Here is a 22,885-nt window from a genome sequence, read left to right on the forward strand (position 1 = left end):
AATGCTGTTTCTTCTCTCAGAGCAGGAAAGCAGAATTAGGGGTCCACTACCAACCTTTTGAATTCAAGAATGGAGTGTCATAGCTGTCACTGGGGGCCCAGGAGGCACACTGTCCCCCCTGCACTCACCTCTGGACCCCTTCTGAGCTTGAGATAGACAGTGGAACGCTGCTGGGGGAAACCCGGTTTCCAGCACTGTGCCTCTGAGCAGTAAGCAGCAGGAAGATGGGCTCTTGTGGATTCAGTGTCATGTAAAGGACTAGAGAGCCACTCTGCAGTTAGAAACCTGACAGCAAGGGATTCTGGGCTCTCCAACTGGCGGAGGTCAGGAGGGCACTCTGCGAAGCTGAATTGGATGCTAATTTCCTGTATTCACCATAATTATGTGTCTTATGCATTTCAAGCAAGGTTGGGGCCTTTCATGGGTAATTTTGTTCATGCATTAAAACCTTCATCTCACAGAACTGCAAATATATGCTATATTCTAAACAATGGCCTCTTTGTCTTTTAATAGACTTTCAGCTCTTAACAGAAACTGTGCTCTACTTATTTTTGGAATGCGGTATCTAGTACTGTGTCTTGTCCAATGAATGAATGAATGAATGTATGAATGAATAAGCTGGTGAATAACAGAAAACACGTCCTTTTCATGAATTGACAAACCCCTTTGATTTAATCTGATTTAGTGGTTCTCAATCAGGGGCAATCTTGCCTCTCCTGGGGACATTTGTCAATGTCTAGGGAGATTTTCACGTGTAACTGTTGGGGGTGGGGAGTACTATTGGCATCCATTGAGTAGATACCAGGGATGCTGCTAAATATCCTACAATGCCCAGGACAGCCCTCTGCAACAAAGAATTACCCAGTGCAAAATGTTAGTAATGCCCAAGTTGAGAAATCTGCCTCAATTACTTCTTTCTTTCCCTTCTGTCTGCCACAATATTCTTATGTCAACAGATCAGAACCCTTGAGGATTTGGACTTCCTCAGAATTTAAATCTTCGACAGTCTCTTTCCTCTTTGGCAGGAGTTTCCTCCTGTAGTTCTCATTCCCTGTTAATTATTCTATTCCTATACATATTAATCAATGAACCTCCGGGACACAGACTGACCGTCAAGTCCTTAATATTAGCATGTTGCTAGAGGAAATTTTTGGAGTGTCACTCTTCAGTTTCTTTTCTTACTTAATCTCACAGCTCTAGGTTTGGAATTAAAATTTCATTCCATTTAGAAAATGTCTCAAGAAATTGAGATGGCATGCTAATATATTTTGAAACTTGATGGGGAATACAACAATTTTACTGAAATAGTTGATTTTTTGCTTTTTTAAGACTCTTTTTTTTAAATTTAAGTTCAATTTACCAACATATAGTATAACACTCAGTGCTCATCCCATCAAGTGCCCTCCTCAGTGCCCATCACCCAGCTACTCCATCCCCCCACCCACCTCCCCTTCTGCAACCCTTTGTTTCCAGAGTTAGAAGTCTCTCATGGTTTGTCACCCTCTCTAATTTTTCCCACTTAGTTCCCCTCCTTTCCCTTTTTGTCCCTTTCACTATTTCTTATATTCCACGTATGAGTGAAACCATAGGATGATTGTCCTTCTCCAATTGACTTATTTCACTTATTTCATAATACCCTCTGGTTTCATCCACATCAAAGCAAATGGTGGGTATTCATTTAGATCATTTAAGACTCTTTTTATTTTTTTTATTTTTTTATTTTTTTTTAATTTTTATTTATTTATGATAGTCACACAGAGAGAGAGAGAGAGGCAGAGACATAGGCAGAGGGAGAAGCAGGCTCCATGCACCGGGAGCCCGACGTGGGATTCGATCCAGGGTCTCCCGGATCGCGCCCTGGGCCAAAGGCAGGCGCCAAACTGTGGCGCCACCCAGGGATCCCTAAGACTCTTTTTAAAAATACATGACAATTGTCTGGCTGGCAGTCTTCATGAACAATAAATTCCTGTCCTTAAAATAAGTTTCCTAGAAAACTCCAGAATTTTAGTTTGCAGAAATATATCCCTTTTCATAATTACACACTTCTGAGTGTGTAAATATGTCACAATTAAATACTTATCTTCATTAAATACTTGTCATAATTAAAACATAAGTATTTAGTCATAATTAAAATCATTTATTTCTGTGAATAGAATAAGAAGTCAATATAGATCTTACAGCCAGAACTATATGATGCATCCAACAAATCTTATTGAGCACCCACTATTCCTCCCTGCTTGACATTGAGAAAACATTTGTGAAAAAATTATACCCATCTTTACCTTCATGGGGCTTACCTTGTTTAGTTAGTATCTCCTTGCTAGCTAATCACACAAGTAGGATTTATTTATTTCAAATATTTTATTTATTTATTCATGAGAGACTGAGAGAGAGAGAGAGGCAGAGACATAGGCAGAGGGAGAAACAGCCTCCTTGCAGGGAGCCCTACCTGGGACTTCATCCCCAGACCAAGGATCACACTCTGAGCCCAAAGATCACGCCCTCAGCCGAAGGCAGATGCTCAACCACTGAGCTCACTACCCAGGAGTCCCACATGTGTAGGATTTAATTACAAGTCCTGTCTTTGTTTTTGTGTTTTTCTTTCCTCTGGTAGCTTCCTCCATATCTCTAAAAATGTATGTTACTGATGTTTTTGCTTCCCCAAGTTTGATTTGTTAAGATAGAGGAACTCTTGCTTTTTTGAAAATTAAGTTTTTAATTTTAATTTCAGTAGAGTTACCATACAGTGTTATACTAATTTCAGGTGTACAAGATAGTGATTCAATAATTCTGTACATTGCTCAGTGCTTACTGTGATAAGTGTAGTCTTTATACAAGTCCTACTTTTGAAAATCACAAGATGGTATGAAGGTAAATAGAGAATCTGACATTATTTCTCACTTAATCAGGAGAGAGTTCCTTTAAAAAGTAGTAATTAAGCTCATACCTGAAAGAGTAATAGCTAGCTGTGCATAGTCTGGAGGAAACATTTCTGGCAGAGGCATATATAATGTCTTGAGGAAAAAGAAAAAGAGCTTGTTTGTTCAGGAAATACATGAAGGATTTTGGATTTGATCATACTGAGATGCTGTGAAATGATTTTAGTAGAGAAATGACTTTATCAGAATTACATTTTAAATGACTACTGTCATTGCCATATGACAACTAGAATTGGGGCAAAGCAGATGGATTATGAGGCAGAGTCAACCGGATTTGTGACTGATTTTTGGGGGGTAGTGGTGGCAGAGAATCATTGAAGGAGAAGTTAAGGATGGCTCATAGGCTCTGGCTGGAGCATCCGGGAGGATGTTGATACCATTCTCCAAGACAGGGAGCACTAGAGGAGAAACGTTGTTTTGGGCAAGGTAAAGTTCAAAATCATGTTTATTTTGGGACATGTCGTATTTGAGATCCTTATATTCAAATGTCCTTCGTGGAGTTATGCTAAATATTTGGAGGTATGAATCTGTAACTCAGAAGAGCAGTCTGGATTAGAGACAAGATTTTGAAACCACTGCTTATAGATGATGCTTGAAGATACAGGAGTAGATGAGATCACTTTGGCAGAGAATTGAAGAGGGCCCAAGGCTGAGACCTGAGGAAAGTCTACACAGCAAGGTTGGGTAGAGAAGGAAAAGTCAGCACAGCAGCCCTACAATAGTCAGAAGAGAAAGGAGTCAAGTGTAGGGATGTTGAAGGATGGAAAGTAAGAAAAGAGACAGTTGCTCGAGGGATCAGTAGAAACCTGCGCACAAAGGAAGCTGGGGCTTCAAATAGGGTAGATATGAACATTTTCATGAACTTGGCACCATGCAAGTCAGTGGTGATTTAATGGTAGAATTTACCTGATAACAACAGAAGCAGATTGAGAAGCCAATAGCAGAAGGAAGTAGAAATTGCAGCTATAGCTATATATTTTGTAACTGGGAGAATAGATAAGATTTTAGTTGGAGATTTTGAGGCCTCGTAAATTTAGTTTTTGTTTTCTAAGACAAGAGGGACAATGGGAGGTTTAAAGGATTATGGAAGAGGTCCGGTAAAGAAGGCAAGTTTGGAGTTACGTAAAAAGCAACGGATACAACCCAGAGAGGGAAGTTCCTGGGAAAGTGGGAGGACATGGAATTCACAGAGCAGATCAAGAGATTTTCTGTGATAGAAAATGCTTTCTATTTAATCACAGGATGGGAGAAAGAGATAATGAGTGTGAAGTTTAGAATATTTGAATATGACTCCCTTCTAGAATGAAATATGTTTTAAATCCTCTAGAATGGCCAATCTTAGTGTTCTGAGGCATATATACTTCCAGAGCTTGAAATTAGTATCCATGTTACTGGGAAGTTAATGTAGGAAGGCATAAACAAATGCCCTCCTACTAGGGGAGTGTTTAAGACATAAAGCGCCAAAATCTTGTCTGAAGTGAGCCGACATTGAAGTCATTCCACTGGCATGGAGATTTGAGTACATACACCTACTGCAGGTTGTGCTTGTCACACCCAGTCCCACAACCTCAGACAAATAACCAAAATGAAAGTTGACGGGCACCAAACAGTCATGAGAGTCCTAACGTGCTGATCGACTTCATCAGGGTGGGGAACACTTGGGGGTTAGATTTTCACTCTTGTTCTGGACAGCACAGGACAAGAAAAAGATTCACTAAGCCCCAGAGATACTGAGGCGCTTTTGGCTACAATCATGGCAATGGCAATACGTCAGTAAGAATGGCAGCAGCAAGAAACAAAAAAATTCAATTACAGTAGCTTCAACAACAGGGATTTATTTCTCATATAATGAAAAGTCGAGAGGTACAGGTTGCTGATGGTTTATCAGTGGCTCACCAATGCCAAGGCCGGCATCCTTCTGATTCTCTCCATCCTTCCTCCTGTTTGTGTAAGAGCTGGGGTTCTAGTTATTATTTTTGCTTTCAAAGCAGGAAGAAGGAGAAACCTGGGAGTGCTTACCTGCTGCATATGTCTCTTTTTATCAAGGAAGAAAGCTTCCTCAGAATCCCCTCCAGCAGATCTCTGCTTCACTTGGGGTCAGGGGATAGAAAGAAGCTGAGAAAGTACATATTTGTATATACAAATACAGAAATGTAGTTGGAGGCGTCATGGTAGAAGAAAGTAGGACGTGGCTTTTGGGTGTCTTGATCAACAGGACCTGTCACTTAACAATGGGCAGCCAAGAAGGAGATAGTAATTCTCAAGAAGAAGTGGAGGCCCTAAAGCCTGTGATGGTAACAGTGACCCGCCATGAACAGGGCCAAAGTAGGAGGCAAGAGTCATCACATAGCAATGGCTCCAAAGAGATTGAAAGCAGGTTGATATCTGCGAAAGTGAGAAGAATCATGTGAATATAAAAGCTCTGTGGGCTTCTAAACCGTTCCCTGGAAGCCTCAGGATAATATCCTATCTGTTTACCCACCAACGTATTACCAAGTGCTTAGCATGGTACCTGGTATATAGCAGGCTGTCAATGATTGTTAAATTAATTTATAAATAAACAAATCATTTATAACCATAATGAGATAAACTCAAGATGATAGTAGGAATCTGGTGCTGCCTTGCTCGATTTGGGAGTTATTTGAATTGAGCTGGGGCTGATCTGACAGTTAAAAATGGTGAATCTTCACAGACTAGGAGGAGGACATATCTTCTTAATTTCTTTTTCCATGTATGTCCTGGAAAGGAGCCTATTTAAAGTAACACACAGAACTGAGGAGTTTGGGATAGAGAATTGTTTCAGGGCTTTGCTAACCTGGGATTTTTTTTTTTTTTAAGATTTTGTTTATTTATTCATGAGAGACACAGAGACAGGAGCAGAGACATAGAGAGAGAAGCAGGCTCCCTGTGGGGAGCCCAAAGTGGGACTCGATCTCACACCCCGGGATCACACCCTGAGCCAAAGGTGGATGCTCAATTGCTGAGCCACCCAGGCATCTCCCTAACCTGGGATTCTTACCTGCTGTAGAAACTGCAGAAAAACACACTGAGCAGAGGGATCTGGGGTAGCCCAGCCCTATCATGTCCATAAATATCTTTCTTGTCCTTAATGGATATACTGCACATTCTGTTAACAAGAGACTAGAAGAGTTGGCTGGGGAAATTTCACTTGTGATTAAAAATGTCATTTATCTTTGAGCTGAGCTTGTTTCAATAAAGTGAAAGGGAAAAGAATCTGAGAATGCCTAGCTTTTTGGTCCATTTAGAGGGGTCATAGTGAATTGAATCTTTCCATTTTTTTCAGCCATTCAGTTATATAGTATTCCCAAAGTTATAAATATATTGGAATATATTTCACAATTATGAAAGTTCAAAATGTATGAATTTTTTAAAAGATAAAAGGGGAAGCTATGTAAGCTATTTTGTCTTGGATTCAGTAATTTTTATTTTTATTTATCTATTTCTAAGGATTTATTCATTGGACAGAGAGAGAGAGAGAAAGAACGAGAAAGCACAAGCAGGGGGAGGGGCAGAGGGAAAACTTGCTGAGCAGGGAGTCGGATGTGGGGATCGATCCCAGGACCCCAGGGTTGTGACCTGAGCCAAAGGCAGGTGCCTAATAGGCTGAACCTCCCAGGTGCCTTAGATTCTAAGTTTTTAAAATTTAGAGATTTTCGTAGAATTATTTTGTCCATGTCATTCTTGACTTTATTTTTCATTGTTGCAGATGACAGAATTATGATCAAGGTTTCTGCAAAACATGCTTATTCTAAAAATCATTTTCAGTGAACTGGACAAAAAAAAAGCAACCAAAATACCTCCTAGCTCTCCTTCGAAATTAAAAAATAAGATTAATTTGTTGGAAGGCATAAAGCAGCCAGACTATTAGAGCAAATAAAGAGAAGAGAATTAGATTAAGACCCTTTTTCATATATTTTCTCAGGGTGGAGAGTCCTTTTCTCAATTGAGAGAATATAGGAGAATAATAAGTAAAAACCACTACAGTTAATATTATTTTCCTAGCTAAATTATAACTTATTCCACTCACCTGTGTTTGAAATTCAGACTCAGGAACATCCAATTGTCTTCATTATATGAAATAAATTCTATAATAAAATTTTATTCTATATTATGGTTAGTTCTGTGGGGGAAAACAAAATAAGCTTGGAATAAAAAAAAGAAAGATATGTGAGGAGAGTAACATAGAAGATTGACCAAAAATGGAGGAAGTAGTGAGTATCTGGGAAAGTGTTAGGGACCTACCTTAAAAAGTTAATCAGAGTGGAGGTACAGTCCAGGATCAAATATGTACATTTAAGTAGGTATACAAAGGGGACAGTTAGAAGGTGAAGTAAAGTTGCTGGCATGAGTTCGATACAGAAATTGGGACCTAGGGAGGGAAGTTTGGGGAACAGATGCCATAGCAGACAACTGGGAGGGGAAGTTGGAGCAGGAAACCGGGTGTGGTCATTAATTTATTGTCAGCTTGACTGGGCCACAAGAAGCCCAGATGGTTAGATTGTTTCTGGGTGTGTCTGTGAGGGTATTTTTGGAAGAGATAAACATTTGAATTAAATGAAGTAAAGCAGATGGCCTTCTCCATGTGGGTGAGCATCGTCTAATCTGGTGAGGGCCCAAACTGAACAAAAGGGTGGAGGAAGCTTGAATCTACTTTGTCCCTGACTAAGTGAACTGGGATAGCAATCTTCTGCCCTTGCTGCTCCTGGTTCTCAGCCTTCAGACTGGTGCCGGCGTCTATTCCACTGGCTCTCTGGCTCTCAAACTTTCAAAGTATGCCACTGGCTTCCTTGGGCCTCTAGTGTACAGACAGCAGATTTGAGGTTTCTCAGCTTCTGTTATCATGAGCCAATGGCTTATAAAACAAAATCTCTTTATATATATTTCTATATTTTATTTTATTTTATTATTTTATTATTTTGTTTTTTTATTTCTATATTTTAAATATTTTATTATGTAACATATATATGTATAATTATAGATTTATACATAATATGTAGTTTATATGTAACGTATTTATGCACTTATGATATATGTAATATATTATGCATGTAATACACACAAAATATACGATATATGTGATATATTTCTATATAATCCATGTATTTATATAATATAAATATATAAGTGTAATTAATTGTACATATAATTTACATTGTATATGATATATTTATATTATATGAATACTAAATATTAAAATAAAGACATAAATTTAACTGGCTCTGAAGAACCCTGACTAGTATGCCAAGGATACCTAGACGTGGAATCAGAGAGAAGAGGGCAAGGTCACCAGTAAGGTGCATTGGCTGAAGCCAAGTAGGAGAAAAGAGAAAAGACAAGGAAGTCCACATGACCTTGGTTGGCAAGGGAATTTATGTGACCACAGGAACTGCCATATCATCCTGAGAAAAAATGAGATCAAGGGAAGAAAGACGGAGAGACAGAGAGACAGATGGAGGAAGATAGAGACCAAAAGAGGGAGAAACCCATGAGTGGAAAAACTAACACTGTATCAAAAATACAGAAAGGGAGATAAGGAAAGAGTAACATTCCTATGTTCTAAAAGAGATGGTGAAAAAATAAAAATAAAAAAATAAAAGAGATGGTAAGCAAGAAGACCAGCTAAGACTGGGTCACCTGGTTTTATGCTAATGTATTAATACATGTTTCCTGTCAAAGTCTAATATATGACAAACTAACATATAAGCTACTTAAACATTGTTCACAGCTCTTCGACTTTTTAAAATACTTTAACATTTAGAGGTACCATCTGTGGCTTCTCTTGGAAGTGTTTGTGTGCACGTGAGAATGTGTGCCTGCACACACTGGCTTAGTACTGTTACAACTTCTTTAGCTCTAACTATAGTAACCAGAACAATATCACTGACAGTAGGCAAGGAAATTAATCCAAAGGTTTATATATACATATAAAATGGGTGTAGATATATTGAGACTATGTATACCCACACACAAGTATGTATACATATATATACACATATGGCAGATATTGCCATATAATATTTGCACCTGATCCCTGATGAAATGTTCAGATAATAGAAGACCAACATGGCAAATTCTGGTGTGAGAAAGGTCAAAGTTTCAAAGATAATGGAACATGGACCATATGATCTCGGAAGGAGACTTTGCTTGGGTAGTGATGGCAGATTTCTTATCTTTGATCAATGCATTGCCCTCCTTTAAGGAACATTACAGATCCCACACAGGTGGTGAGAGGCATGGTTAAATGTGTCTTTGACCACTAGACCAGTGCATTTATGCTGTATCTTGTTATCCCTTTAGCTATCAGAATGCAATAATTCAGTTGGTCTAATGATTACCAGGTCCAACATTTGTAACCTTGGGATCTGGCCCAGACTGGGTATAAGCTGGGGAACTTTGGACAAGTCACTTCCACCTCTAGATCTCTGGTTCCTCCTCAATGAGTTGAACTAACTTTGTGTCCTCAGTTTTTTTCTTCGTCAACTACTGGCTAGCAGCTTCCCAGCCCATTCAGTTGTAATAATGATAGAGTTATATATTAGACAGTGTTCTGCAGAGAGATAGAACCAACAGGGTAGATATACATAGAAAGAGAGTTATTATGAGGAATTGGCTCATGCAGTTATGGATGCTGAGAAGTCCCATGATCTTCCATCTTCAAGGTGGAGGTCCAGGAAAGCTGGACTCATAGTTCTGGTCCAAACCTAAAGCTCTGAGAACCAAGGGAGCCAATGGTGTAAGACCTGGTCTGAGTCTGAAGGCCCGAGAACAGGGAGGCTGATGGTGTAAGTCCCGGTCCAAGTCCAAAGGCCCTAAAACTAGGAGTGCTAATGTCTGAAGGTGAGATGAGAATGGATGTCCTAGCTCAAGCAAAGAGTAAATTCACTCTTTCTCCACTTTTTTGTTCTATTCAGGCCCCAACAGATTGGATGATGCCCACAATTCGGGATGGTGAGCTTCTTTACTCAGTCTACTGATTCAAATGCAAATGTATTTTGGAAACATTATCACAGACACACCCAGCAATAATGTTTTACCAGCTATCTGGTCATCCCTTAGCCCGATTACATTGACATAAAATTAGCCATCGCAAGTTATATGGAACATTTATTGAGTACTTACTATTTGTCAGATGCTGAGCTAAGTGTTTTTCCTCATTTCATCCTCAGCACACAATTTTGCATTATATTTTATTATTATCCCTAATTTAAAGAAAAGGAATTTGGCTCACAGAATTTAAGAAACTCAGCGAGGTCACACACCTAATAAGTGACATAGCCCTCGTTGCTTCAAGCCTGTCTATTATTTAGGTGTTTGTTCTTGGTTTTGACATTATGCTGCTCCTTATAGTTATGATTCTCAAACGAGGTAGGGACAAGATTACGTCCCCCAACCCATGGAAATATGATATTGAGGAAGGACTAATTTGCAAAAATATACCAGGAGATTTTAAAAGGTCCCTTGGTGGGTACCCCTTCCTGAATATCACAGAATTAGGAAATCTTTTTTTTTTTTTTTTTTTAGAATTAGGAAATCTTTAGGCTTCTTTTCATAGCTAACCTTTTTTTTTTTTAATTCAAGTATACTTAACATACCATGTTGTATTAGTTTCAATTGTACAATATGATTCAACAATTCTATACATTACTCAGTGCTTCATAGCTAACCTTTTATGACTTTAGTATCCTACTGCTGAGAAGGAAGGAAACTTTTATTGTTATTGGCTGTCAACAGACTGAATCTAGTAAATTCTAGTGCTCTTTGTTGTCCTTTAATGGCCTGCTGGAATCTACCAGTCACCAGGTCCTCTTTGTCTCCTTCAATAACTCACTATCTTTAGACCAGCCTCTGATCAGAAACTTCATTAAGTCAGCGCTGATTTGTCTTCTGATCATATCTCTTAGATAACATATTGAAAATGCCATCTGGGTCACCTATGGTGTTCCTCTAATTAGGCTGCCGTAGGCATGATTTTGTTAATATTGCTATAACAACAAATAACCATGTCACTGATGGCTGTGATCCAATTACAAACTGTACATCAAGCAATTATTATCTTTATAGGTGGCAAATATAAGTTGACTGAGGTCATTATCAGTGAGAGTGACATTCACGTTTAGGTTTTCTGATATCTGAAAGGTGTGTGACGCCTTCCACCAGGACATTGTCTCATGAGAACACCCCTTCTGAAGAGACTGGTGGAAAGTATATTCTGATATATTTCATCAGAATCAGGCTACCGCCTGGGTGCATTTTCATGCATTTCTCTTCCTATCCTCAGTGAGAGCTGGGGAGAGGTGGAGTATCTAAACATAGGCAGGACCCTTGACTAAAGAAAAAATTGGAAAAGTCCTGTTCTTGGAAGCTCGCGCAGGTTCCTTTGAACTAAAATGTAACTGAGAGTAGAAAAATGATGACTGACCCATTTGATGAACCTGCCCATGGGGGCACTGCCTTTCTTAGTATTTTCAGAGTACGTGTCCTGGTGCCTTATCTCTGCCTGATAGGGATTTCCTTACTATAGGAAGAGCTCCAGCAGAAGCTCAGCTGTTTCTCACTTCTTCTTTTTTTCCCTAAGATTTTATTTATTTGAGAGAGAGAGAGAGAGAGAGAGAAAGAGCACAAGCAAGCAGGGGGAGGACAGATGGAAAGCGGCTCTCAAGCAGACCCCGTGCTTCATGTGGAGCCCGCCACGGCCTTGATCTCACAACCCTGAGATCACGACTTGAGCTGAAATCATGAATCTGTTGCTTAACCGACTGAGCCACCCAGGTGCCCGTTTGTCACTTCTGGGAGTTTTCATTTTTTCCTCTTCATCCTTCCCCCTCTCCTTAACTCTGTCTCTGGTTCACATGCACCTTCCTACAGCCTACACCCTTGCACTTCAAGCATTAGGTGAGAAGATGGGGTGGGAAAGGGGAAAAGATGAGGGGATACGCAAACCTACCCTCTCTTAGTCACGGAGCAGTGCTTCTACCTGCAGGCTCCACCATCCGTTCAACTATTGCCCTGCTCTGCTAACTGCATCTGCCACTAACCTTCCATAGCTCACAAAAGCTTCAGGTTTCATGTTCCTTGCAAATGGTTATTTTCTAAAGATATTATATTCCAAAAGACAAATGAGAGAGCAAAGCCTACAATTTTTGCCTCTAGCTCAGCGTCCCAGCATCTTCATCATCATTTATTGCACACTGCTATGTGCTGGGAATTATGCTAGGTCCTTTGCACATATAAATTGTCTCCCTTCTAGCTCAGCTTTCAATCCTTCATCACTGTGAAAGATGACCCTGGTCCCACTTTGGCTCTTTTTCTGTGGACTAGATTTTGAGGCACCACATGGAACCACTGCCTCCTTCCTCAGCCAAGAACACCCCATCCCAGCTTCTCATCCCTAGCATTCCTGCCTTGGCTCCCTTAAGAGCCTGTTCTTCTTTTCTCTGTGCCCCAAGGTGTCCTCCTAGTATCATCAATCTGTGACATTTTCTCTGCTATCAGACAGAAGAGAGAGCAAGGACAGTTGAGGCCTCATGCTGCTTTTGTAGTTATGTTCTTGAATACACTTTATGTGGCAAAGGCTTGGCTTTATGGTACCAATGCCGCAGGTAGATCCTAGTTCAAACGGCTTTCACAGGTTAGCCAAAACAAAAACAGAAACAAAACAAAAAACAACCCAACTCTAATACTGTTTCTTTGTAATATTCATTCTGAGTTGCAAACAGTGGATTTGCAAATGCAGTTTGGGAGCATAATCTGTTGATATATTAGAGACTGACTACATTTTGGGAGAGTATAAAACAATACAGAGAAACTTGCATTTTGTGGCTTGAAACATTACTTTTAGGAATAGTAAAGTCTTTCTCTACATGAGATTTGAGTTGCATCCCATGAAAAAACTAAATTAAGTTTTAAATGAAGCGTATAGTTTTCTACTCCAAATCTAAGCAACAGGCCAAAATAATCGGCAGCTGGAGAAAACACCATCGGAAAGTACGTACCTCAGGATAGTACTGGTGCCCCTTGCATCTCTGTTTCTTTACGTCTAACTCAGCTAGTTCCTGGCATTGAGTCAATAAATTTTGGTGAATGTTGTCTTTGAATGAACAGAGTACTTTTAGTGTCTATGCAAACAAGTATTCCAAACTAAACTAAATTATTTATCTTAAACCGAGTCTCTTCCTTTCCCCTCAAATACTTTTCTCTGATGCTTATTTTTATAGCGTGCAATTAAAGGTTGGCGAGCGGCTGTTACAGATGATGGAATATTGGTTGAATGCCCAGACAGGAGGAGAGCTTCACACCCTGTCTTATTCTTATCACACTATCTTTGGATAAGGGAGTCAAGAGTTGGTTTGGAGCTTTTGTATTTAGCTCGTCACTTAGTTCATTATTTGTCTGAAGTCTTTTATGACTAATAAAAGTTTTGAATATAAGCTCCTTGAGGCAGGGTCTATGGCCCCTTTTTAACATCTAGCCTAGAGAAGGAAGGAAATGACTCCCATTTGTTAAGTATCCACTGAGTCAAGCACTGTCCTAGGCAGGTTATACGCATGCTCTCATCGAATCAACACAATAGTCTTAAGATATAAATTGTTCTCAATTTACAGTTGAGAACATTGAAGAACACATCTTTTTTTTTTTTTTTTTTTTTGGTAAAGATTTTATTTATTTGAGAGAGAGAGACAGAGATAGTGAGACAGAGAGAGCATGAGCAGGGGGAGGGTGGAGGGAGAAGCAGACTCCACGCCAAGCAGGGAGCCAGATGTAGGACTTGATCCCAGGACTCCGGGATCATGACCCAAGAGGAAGGCAAGGACTTCCCTTTGAATAACACAAGTCTTAATGGAATTAACAGAAATCAGTTAATGAATTTCACCATGAATTACACCTGCTCCTAGCACGTGCCTGATTCATAATAAATGTTTACTAAACAGCTGTTCTAAGATCTGTTCTACTTTGAATGTCCTGGCTGCTTTCACTGTGAAGTGCTATCTTCCCATTAAATGTGTTTAATGATAACAATAGTTTGAAACATTCTGGTGAATGCATAATGGTTTCATGCTTTATGTACATCATCAAAACTCATTTAGTTATATTTATACCCACTTTTTTGGTAGAGCAGAATGGTGCTTTCTTCTCTGTTGTCATCGTCTTCTTTTCATTCAAAAACATTTACTGAGAACTTACCAGTAAAACTGATTTTAATATTCAAGATAAACAGGTAAGTTTCTTTTCTCCTTCTCCTTCTTCTTCATAAACATGTGAGTTTCTATCTCTGTCATAAACAACTCAAAGTTTTATGATATAAATGTATGAAATCAGTGGCAACACTGGTGGGGTTGTTGAGGGAGTCTCCGAATCTGCCTCAAGAGACTGAGGTACAGGATAAAGATCAGGGAAGTCATCTTAGAGAAAAAAATATTTGAGTTGAGACTCAAGTGACACATTCTTTTTAAAAAGGATTTATTTATTTATTTATTTATTTACTTATTTATTTAGAAGAGGGAGTGTATGAACTGGAGGGAAAGAGAGAGGAGGGAGAATGTGAAACAGGCTCTGCGCTAAGTGCAGAGCCTGACGGGGGCCTGATCCTACCACCACAAGATCATGTCTCAATGGGAAACCAGGAGTCAGGTGCCCAACTGACTGAGCCACCCAAGTGTCCCCCAAATTATTTGTTATTGGCCAGATAAAAGAAGAGAATCCAAGGCAGTAGGAGGAGCAAGTACAAAGATATATGATTTGAAAAAGTCTGCAAGACATTTAGTGTGGCTGCATGGTGGTTTGCATGTGAAGTTATCATGGAAAGATGGGGATGAAGAAGTAATATTAATAAATACCATTAATTTCACACTTACTCTACATGAGTTAGATTGCTAAAAGCTTCACATTATTCCTGGCAACAACCCATGACTGTTATTCTTATTTTAGGAATAGGGACACTAGGGCTTTGGGAATATAAACTTTAGCTTAATTCCAAAGTCATACACCTAGTAAGTGACAGAGCCAGCCTTTTAATCAGGTCAGTCGGACACTAAAGCAATTCCATCATTGAACAGTACTTTTCAAAGCTAAAAATGCAGGATGGAAAGGATGATGTAGACTCTGCTAAAGAATTTGGATTTTATTCTTCCTTATATGAAGAACAATGAAAAAGTTCTAGAACTGTTGAAAACAATAACCCTTTTAAAATTGGATTATGGACATTCTGGAGGCTAGAATACCAAGCAGGAACACTTCATTTATAAAGGGATAATATTAAAGCTTGAACCAGAACAGTAGAACTGGGGACAGAAATAGAGAATGGATTCCATGAATAGTTGGGAGATAACAGGAAAAATATTTAACGATTAAGACATCAAATGAGGGAGCAAAAGATGAGAGTAATTCCCAGTTGGGGATACGGATAACGTGTGCTGTGATGCCATTAACAAAAGGGATACTGGCAGAGACATGAGTTTGAATCAGAAGAAGGTTTATTAAGGCAAATTTTAAGAGGAAGGAGTTTGTGGAGTGTCTGAGTGGCACAGCTGGTTAAGTTTCAGACTCTTGGTTTCGGCTTAGGTTGTGATCTCAGGGTCATTAGATGTCTTTCCCTCTCCCTCTGTCCACCCCCATCCCTTCCCCACCCCGGTAGTAGGTACTGTCCCTCTCTCTCCTCCCTCTCTCTCTCTCTCACATAAATAAATAAATCTTAAAAAAAAAAAAAAAGAGTAAGGAGCTTGTGACTGCTGTAGACATCCAAGTGGAGAAGATTAGTCACTTGAAATGAAAGCTCAGGAAGTCCCAGGAGAGACTGGATTAGGAATCCTTTGATTGAGCACCATTAAAGAGAATCATTAGAATTTTAAGTGAATGATTAGTGGCAGAAGGATCTTCCAGAGCGAGGGGGTTGGGGAGGACCGGAAGAGAGCATGTTGTGGAAGACTTGATCATGAGTCTTGGGGAGAATGGGAGAAGAGTAGGCAGGGACAGGGAGGGTGGGCCTTTCCTTCAAAGAGGATCTTGAGATCAGCAAGACAGGAGGGGAACACAGGACAAGGCAAACACATATTTTTGTAAGTTGAGTACAAAGAACTGACAGGTGGTGATTAAGATGGAGGAAAGAAGAGGGCTAATGATGGGAGAGCCTGCAAACCACCGGAAGGGGGATGTAGACAAGAGAGACGTCACTTCCTCTGAGTCAAGTAAAATAGAAGTAAGTTGGCTGAGAGGCAGGTTAATTTGAAAGCAAGGACTGGGGAAAAATTATTTGCTCACGTGTCGTTGCAAGTTGAGTTATAATTTTAATGAGTCACGTGAGATCTCGTGTAGGTGATGGTAATAACTGACTCACAAGCAGAATTGTCCCTTTCCTTACTGGGAAGTTATGTGAATGAACAGGTTAAATAGTCATCTTCAGGGAAAGCCTGAGACCCTGAAAAAATTGTGTAGTGTCCCTCTCACTTTCTCCTTCTCTAACAGTCTTCTGTAGGTAAAAAAACAGGTTAAAATGAATATGGTACAGAATCCCTGAAGAGAAAAATGAGATCCATAAAAGAGTTGAAATAGGCCGTCAGTGCTTTACATTTATAAAATGCTTGGTGGCGTTTATTACCCATGTTCCCTACTGGCTCCACTCCTGTACTCTTCCTGGTACACTGCCCTCACCACCTCCTCCTCACTACGCTCCTTACTGCAAGGCTCGTCAACCTTTTTTTCCACTCTGCTCCCAGGAGCACTTTGGCTTTTTTCCATTCCCATCTCTTGTGCATTAGTTGTGCATGTACCCATTTTATTTGTCCTATTTGATGTTATATATCTATAGTATAGGGAATGTCTTCTACTTTTCCTTTATCCCCCGTGATCCCTTGCCATTAGCAAACACTGAAGAAATATTTACTAAATTAACATAATGATTTCCTTCTAACACATGACAAAACGAAGCTAGCGGAGATGAAATAACAGGTTGTAAGTGTAGAATTTGACTGTTCAGAACTAAGGTCTTCCAGTTCCCTCAGCTGTTTCCCTATTCTTTACCTCTCTAGAGCCGCTAGGCAAGTGCTAGGGGGCATGTAAGGGGAGAAAGAGTGAAAGGATGCATTAATACAGAAGCCTGGAGTACCTGGGTGACTCAGTCAGTTGGGTGTCTGCCTTCGGCTCGGGTCATGATCCTGAGGTCCTGGGATCAAGCCCCACATTGGGCTCCCTGCTCAGTGGGGGGCTTGGTTCTCCCTCTTTCTCTGCCCCCCTGGCTCCCACTCTCTCTCTCTCTCACTCTCTATCTTAAATAAATAAATAAAATCTTTTTTTTAAATAAATAAAATCTTAAAAAAAACCCAAAAATCCAGATGACCTAAGCAAATACCAACTGAATCACTTTTTACTCTCCCAGAATCCAGTTGTTATGTCATTTATCTGTGTCACCACTGATGTGAGTCCTTTGTTACTCTCTGATGTAGGGTCATACCCAAGATGCTGAACTAGAGCTCTGGTTGTTCTTAGGATATCTCTGATGGCAAAGAAATACATAGAGGTCGTTAGTGCCCTTTCCAGAATCATATATTACATTATTAGCACAGATATCCCATTTAAAACAAATCCTCTTCATATACAGCCTTGCTTGTAGGACTTCTAGGACTACCATCCATGTAGCACCTGTCACACATGGATGTATTTTAAAAGTTATTTTGTGTACAAATATTATCTGTAAATTAGTAAAGAAAGATCAAATAAAATGTATTTGTAAGTGAGAAAAGTCATAACATATAATTATGATCAGGCTGGTGCCAAATAGTCCTGTGTCTTCTTGTCATCCTTCTCCCTTAGTTTCCTCTATACCCACCTTAGCTCCTTTCTTCCTCATTTGAAATTGGGCTTTTCTTAGCTACCTGCCAAAACCCTCCTTTTGAGTTATTAACTGAGAATAATTTAAAGTGGTACATTTAACCACAAATATTTGTAACAGCACAGAATTCTCCATTGGTAGATTTTATTTGCTGAGTTAAGTGGTGAGGGAAACATGTTTTTGCAGCTACTCTGCATGGTATTTAGCAAAATTACATCATGATGGCAATGACCTATTATATCTAAAAATGAAGTGCACTCTGGATATGTAGTATGGGGCCCATACCAAAAAAAGACCTTGTCATACAAGAATTTTTGGTAGCACAGTCTTGAGATCTAACTTGGTTCACACATGCCTTTTTAGATTTTCTTCTTTCCTCTGTATCAAACCTACATGACATGGGATTTATACCATTTCATGAAAATGTAAAAAATATCCAATAACATCCCCCTTTGTTTGATGGAGATGAAGCTGAAGTTGAAACCAAAAAAAAAAAAAAATCCCATTTTTGCAAAGAATATTTTTCTGGCAGTAACTTGTCTTTTCACTGCCCTTTATTTTTATAACTCTAACTTTGGTAGCTCTGATAGTGCCTTTTTCATTGTATACTGTTTAAAATTTTGTTAGTGGAGTCTGTTTCTGGTAACACAGATCTTATCTACAAAGGCCACTAAGACAAGAGGACATAGGAAACTTATGTGGAACCAGATGTGTTCTCCATTCCCTTGGCCCCTTTATTCTTTCCTTCCAATTATCTATGACATGGGCACTGGGTGATTCCTTTAAGAAAACAAGAACAATGATAGAAAATGCATCATGATTATCCAATGGGATGGTCCATCTTAGCTTACCTGAGACATACAGAAACTTCACAGACAGTGAGCCCACAGTGAACAAACTACCAAGGACATCTCAAACACCACAAAGATGTGTCAATGCTTGGAACAACCAGTTTACATTTATTTTGTACCAAACAAAGCAGAAAATAACTCTATAGTCGAGTTATTTCTTCTTTTGAGGAACCAAAAAAACAGTAAATATAGTTTAAAACAGAGAGACAGAATGTAGTTAAACTTGAAATAAGCCCAGTGAATGGACAATATCTCTGGGTTACAAGTTGTGGTTCCTCAGGAGAGATGGCTGGCCTAGAAAGAAGCCATTGGATGAATTCTTCTAACTCTGTAGCACTGAGGAAAAATCTCCACTTTCCTCCATGGACAAAAGTTAGCTTGATCCATGTACTAAAGTCTGGGTAAATATAAATATTTGACTTTGCTTTCTTAAAGCTGCTTAATGCATTTTGATGGTTATTTTTTCCCAGAGTTTTAACTTTGGGGGAAATTGTTTTCTCCTCAAGATGATCAGTGAGCTCAGGATAACTGGGCACATTTTCTGGTTCTGCTGAAGAGATTCCATAGTCTGTAGAAGCCAAGGTGTTCTTCAGAGTTTCTGGTTGTATGAGTTTGTGAAGTTGTTCTATGATCTCTTTACCCCTCTCTCCTTCTGGAACTTCTAAACAATGTATGGTGGAGCAAGAATTCTGGTTTTCTAGTTCTGTCACCTTCTTCTTTAAAGCATTGATGTCCTTTTTCATTGAGAAGATATCTTTAGTTATTGTGCCTTGTTTGTCTTCATTAATATTCATTCTGGTTTCCAGGATATCTATCTGCTTCTGATAAAAGTCAATCTTTTCCTGGATTTTGGATACTACACTGACAATGTCAGTCAGTTGGCTGACGAGTTCAATTTGGGCAGTTTTAATATCTTGGAGCATTGCTCTAAGACTCATTTCTTCATCAGTAGTGATGTCATCTTTATCACAATCATAGGAAGTCGAGGTTGGATCTCTAGTTGAATCTGGGTGCTGGTTCTTATATTTATGGTAAACATTTTTAAGAGATCGTCTGATCTTGGAGAGATTTGAAGTCCACATCTGCCCAGCAGCAGCTTTTGCCCTTTTGGTTTGAAGTCTGTACATCTTTCATAATAAAACAAGAGATAGGGTGTTGGGAAACCTGACCAAAACCAAAGGAAGAAGCAGTATCAGAATGAAAGATCTTTTTCTTACTATTTGCTGGATGTCTTTCCTGATAACATCATTGAATGCCCTATGGAGAACATTGAGGGCAAGAGTAGGCACTCTTAGGTGGTTAGCTCCTTATGGGGCGGTCCAACTGGAGAGCTCTGTGACATAATGGTCAACTGCGTGGAATCCTTTAAATGGTAATCATTGACCTGGTGCTGATGTCACAATAGCACCTGGCTTGAAATATATTTAACCAGGGTGGCTCAGTTGGTAAAGTGTCTGACTCTTGATCAGCTCAGATCTTGATCTCAGAGTCATGATTCAAGCCCCACATTGGGCTCCACACGGCATAGAGCCTACTTAAAAAGAGGGCAATCATTCTCAAAAATTTGTCTCACAGGACACTTTTTACTCATAAAAATTGAGGAACACATCTTTTTTTATGCAGGTTATATTAATATTCCATATTAGAAATTAAAGCTAAGAAAGTCTTAAGATCAATTTATTAAAATAAAAAATTAAACTCATTACATCTTAAAATAAATGACACCGTTTTATGAAAAATAATTATATTTTCCAAAAGAAAATAAGTGATTACATATTTGCAAATGTTTTAAATACCTGGATTAATAGAAAACAGATTGATTCTAATATCTGCTTCTGCATTATTTCTGTTGTGATATCTTGTTTTGGTTGATGGATATGAAGAAAATATGGCCTCATAGAGATATGTAAGTGGAAAGGAGAGAGTATTTTAACAGACTTTTCTAATAATTGAAGAGTTTATTCTTTGCTACTCTGCCAAAATTTGACAAATGATAATTGTTTAAAAATTAGTTGTCATGTGTTACCCTAGACCAGGTCAGTACTGTTACATTAAAATTCATTGGTCTATCTTCCATTTTAAATATACGTGTAATACTATACATTGGTCATTCAGAAAATAATGATTCACTGAATCATGAAGATCTTTCAAATGATAACTAATTTTATTATATAATATCAAAATATCATATTTATTAATACTGCCACCAACCTCACCAAAAAAATCTTTGAGTATTGGGAAGAGGCCAAGCTCATAGTGGCAGATAAAACTTTCCAAAATTCTAATACTAGCTTGAAAAGCTTGAAATTTATTAAGCTTGTTGATGGTTTTTCATGAAGTCACAAGCTCCCTACATTTCCCTTTTGTTTTTGCCAAAATGCCAAATACCCAAATATGAATGTTATAGTTTGCTGTCAGTTTCTCTTTCAAGTAAAAATGAAGTTCCATGAAAAAAAGCAGTTAGTTCAGTTTGTAATTCAAATAGTTACCTTTCTTGGCTACAACTATTATACTTTGGTACACAGCAGAAGTGCTTTAGGTGTACTTCCCATCACCTCACACAAAATATTTAAAACATTTACTGAAAGATTGAGATTTAATAAAATTAAAATTTTTACTGTTTCATCAAGACATTCTGGAGTTAAGCTGGCTATTTCTTATATTCTTTTCTTTGAATGAGTGGAAGTGAAAAATAAAGTCACTATTGACACAGTCTAGTACCTCTGCTTTGGTTTGTGTTAAGGCACTGACAGTTTTATACACCATTGCTTTTGCAATGCAATTTGCAAAATGCAAACGTCAACACAATGAGAAAGGCAAATAGTGGCTTAATATTATTTTTGAAATATTTTTGCTCTCATGATCCATTGTATGTCATACTTTGAGAACCACTGTCTTAGAATTTTAAAATAATATATTTCTTATGTTTTTCTTTGTAGATTTTTCTAAATAACAGTACTTGAAATCCAAACCCTTTGGAATAGTAAATACTTTGTCTACTTTATGTATTGAGGTAAAAACTTCATTTCATTCTCTGGTCACATAGGAATAAACATTTTGAATTAAAATGACATGATAACCATTTCTCCTACAGTGCAGCCCCACTCTACTAAAGAGGATAGTCCTTCTTGGATCAGTGTCAGTTCTAAACCCCTACTAAATAACTCTTTCTCCTATTTATGCCTAATTGCAAAACCAACTTTGACCTAGATTTTGGTATAAACTCTGAATTTAGGAAAAAGTAACAAGAATTTTTGCTCATCAGTGATAATCTGGGATTTGCTTTACTGTCTTATCTTTGAATCCCTATTTAGTAACCTCACCAAAACTTCTAGAAACCTTTCCAAACTCTTACTGAGGAAAAATGTGCTCCTGGAAACCGACTATCACAGAAATGGTATTTGGAGTCAGAAAAGGTAGCATTCAAAGCTGTCCTATTTACCTTGGCCAAGGCCATTCTATCCATCAAGCACTACAGACACAGTGCTTATTGCCTATGAAGTTTTCAAAGGCCAATGAAAATATTTGAGACTGGAAAGAAAAAAAAATTGTCTCAGAACACTAAAAGAAAGCTGCATGATTGAAACGAAGAATGTCTAATTAAACATCTCCAGAGTGTACTATTATATCACCTACATTGTTAAATTTAGTATTAAAATTTCATTACAGTTGGAAGAAATTTGTAGATTAGATATTTTTACTTTATAAGAATTCCCAATTAAATTTAGAAAGATTACTTGTAGCAAATACTCCCTTTGAGTTAATAACAGCTAAGTCTTATTGGGTGCATACCAGACACTGTATTAAATATTAGTTTATTTGACTAAAGTTCAGAGAAATCAAGTAATTTCCTTTTCTGCTAAAAAAATGGGCAGAGTCAAAATTTAAATCCTTACATTCTGGTTCTAGAGTCCAGTACCTCTACTGCCACATAATCATGATAAAAACATGTATTTGCCAACTCAGAAAGAGATGGAAATTTCCTTTTTGTTTGTTTTGGGGGAGGGAGAGAGGGGGAGGAGGGGCAAAGGGGAAGGGAGAGAGAATCTCAAGTGACCTCCATGCCCAGCACAAAGCCCAATGCAAGGCTCAGTCTCACAACCCTAAAAGATCATGACCTGAGCCAAAATCAAGAGTTGGACAGTTAACTGACTGAGCCACTCATGACCTGAGCCAAAATTCTAAATAATTTTTAGAAAAATTACATTATACAGTTAATAGAAGACATTTTGATTAAGTTTTTATTTGTTTAG

The 22,885-nt window shown here is 38.5% G+C and overlaps 1 protein-coding gene across 1 annotated transcript; it reads right to left on the bottom strand.

The window, feature by feature from the left end:
* Window positions 1-18,720: 18,720 nt before the first annotated feature.
* Window positions 18,721-19,984, bottom strand: CCDC54 (coiled-coil domain containing 54). The gene has a single exon (XM_077883776.1). It carries the CDS (start codon window positions 19,757-19,759, stop codon window positions 18,773-18,775), a length of 987 nt encoding a protein of 328 aa, XP_077739902.1. The 5' UTR covers window positions 19,760-19,984; the 3' UTR covers window positions 18,721-18,772.
* Window positions 19,985-22,885: the final 2,901 nt, after the last annotated feature.

This window comes from Canis aureus, chromosome 35, assembly GCF_053574225.1.
Source record: "Canis aureus isolate CA01 chromosome 35, VMU_Caureus_v.1.0, whole genome shotgun sequence".
NCBI classification, from domain to species: Eukaryota; Metazoa; Chordata; class Mammalia; order Carnivora; family Canidae; genus Canis; species Canis aureus.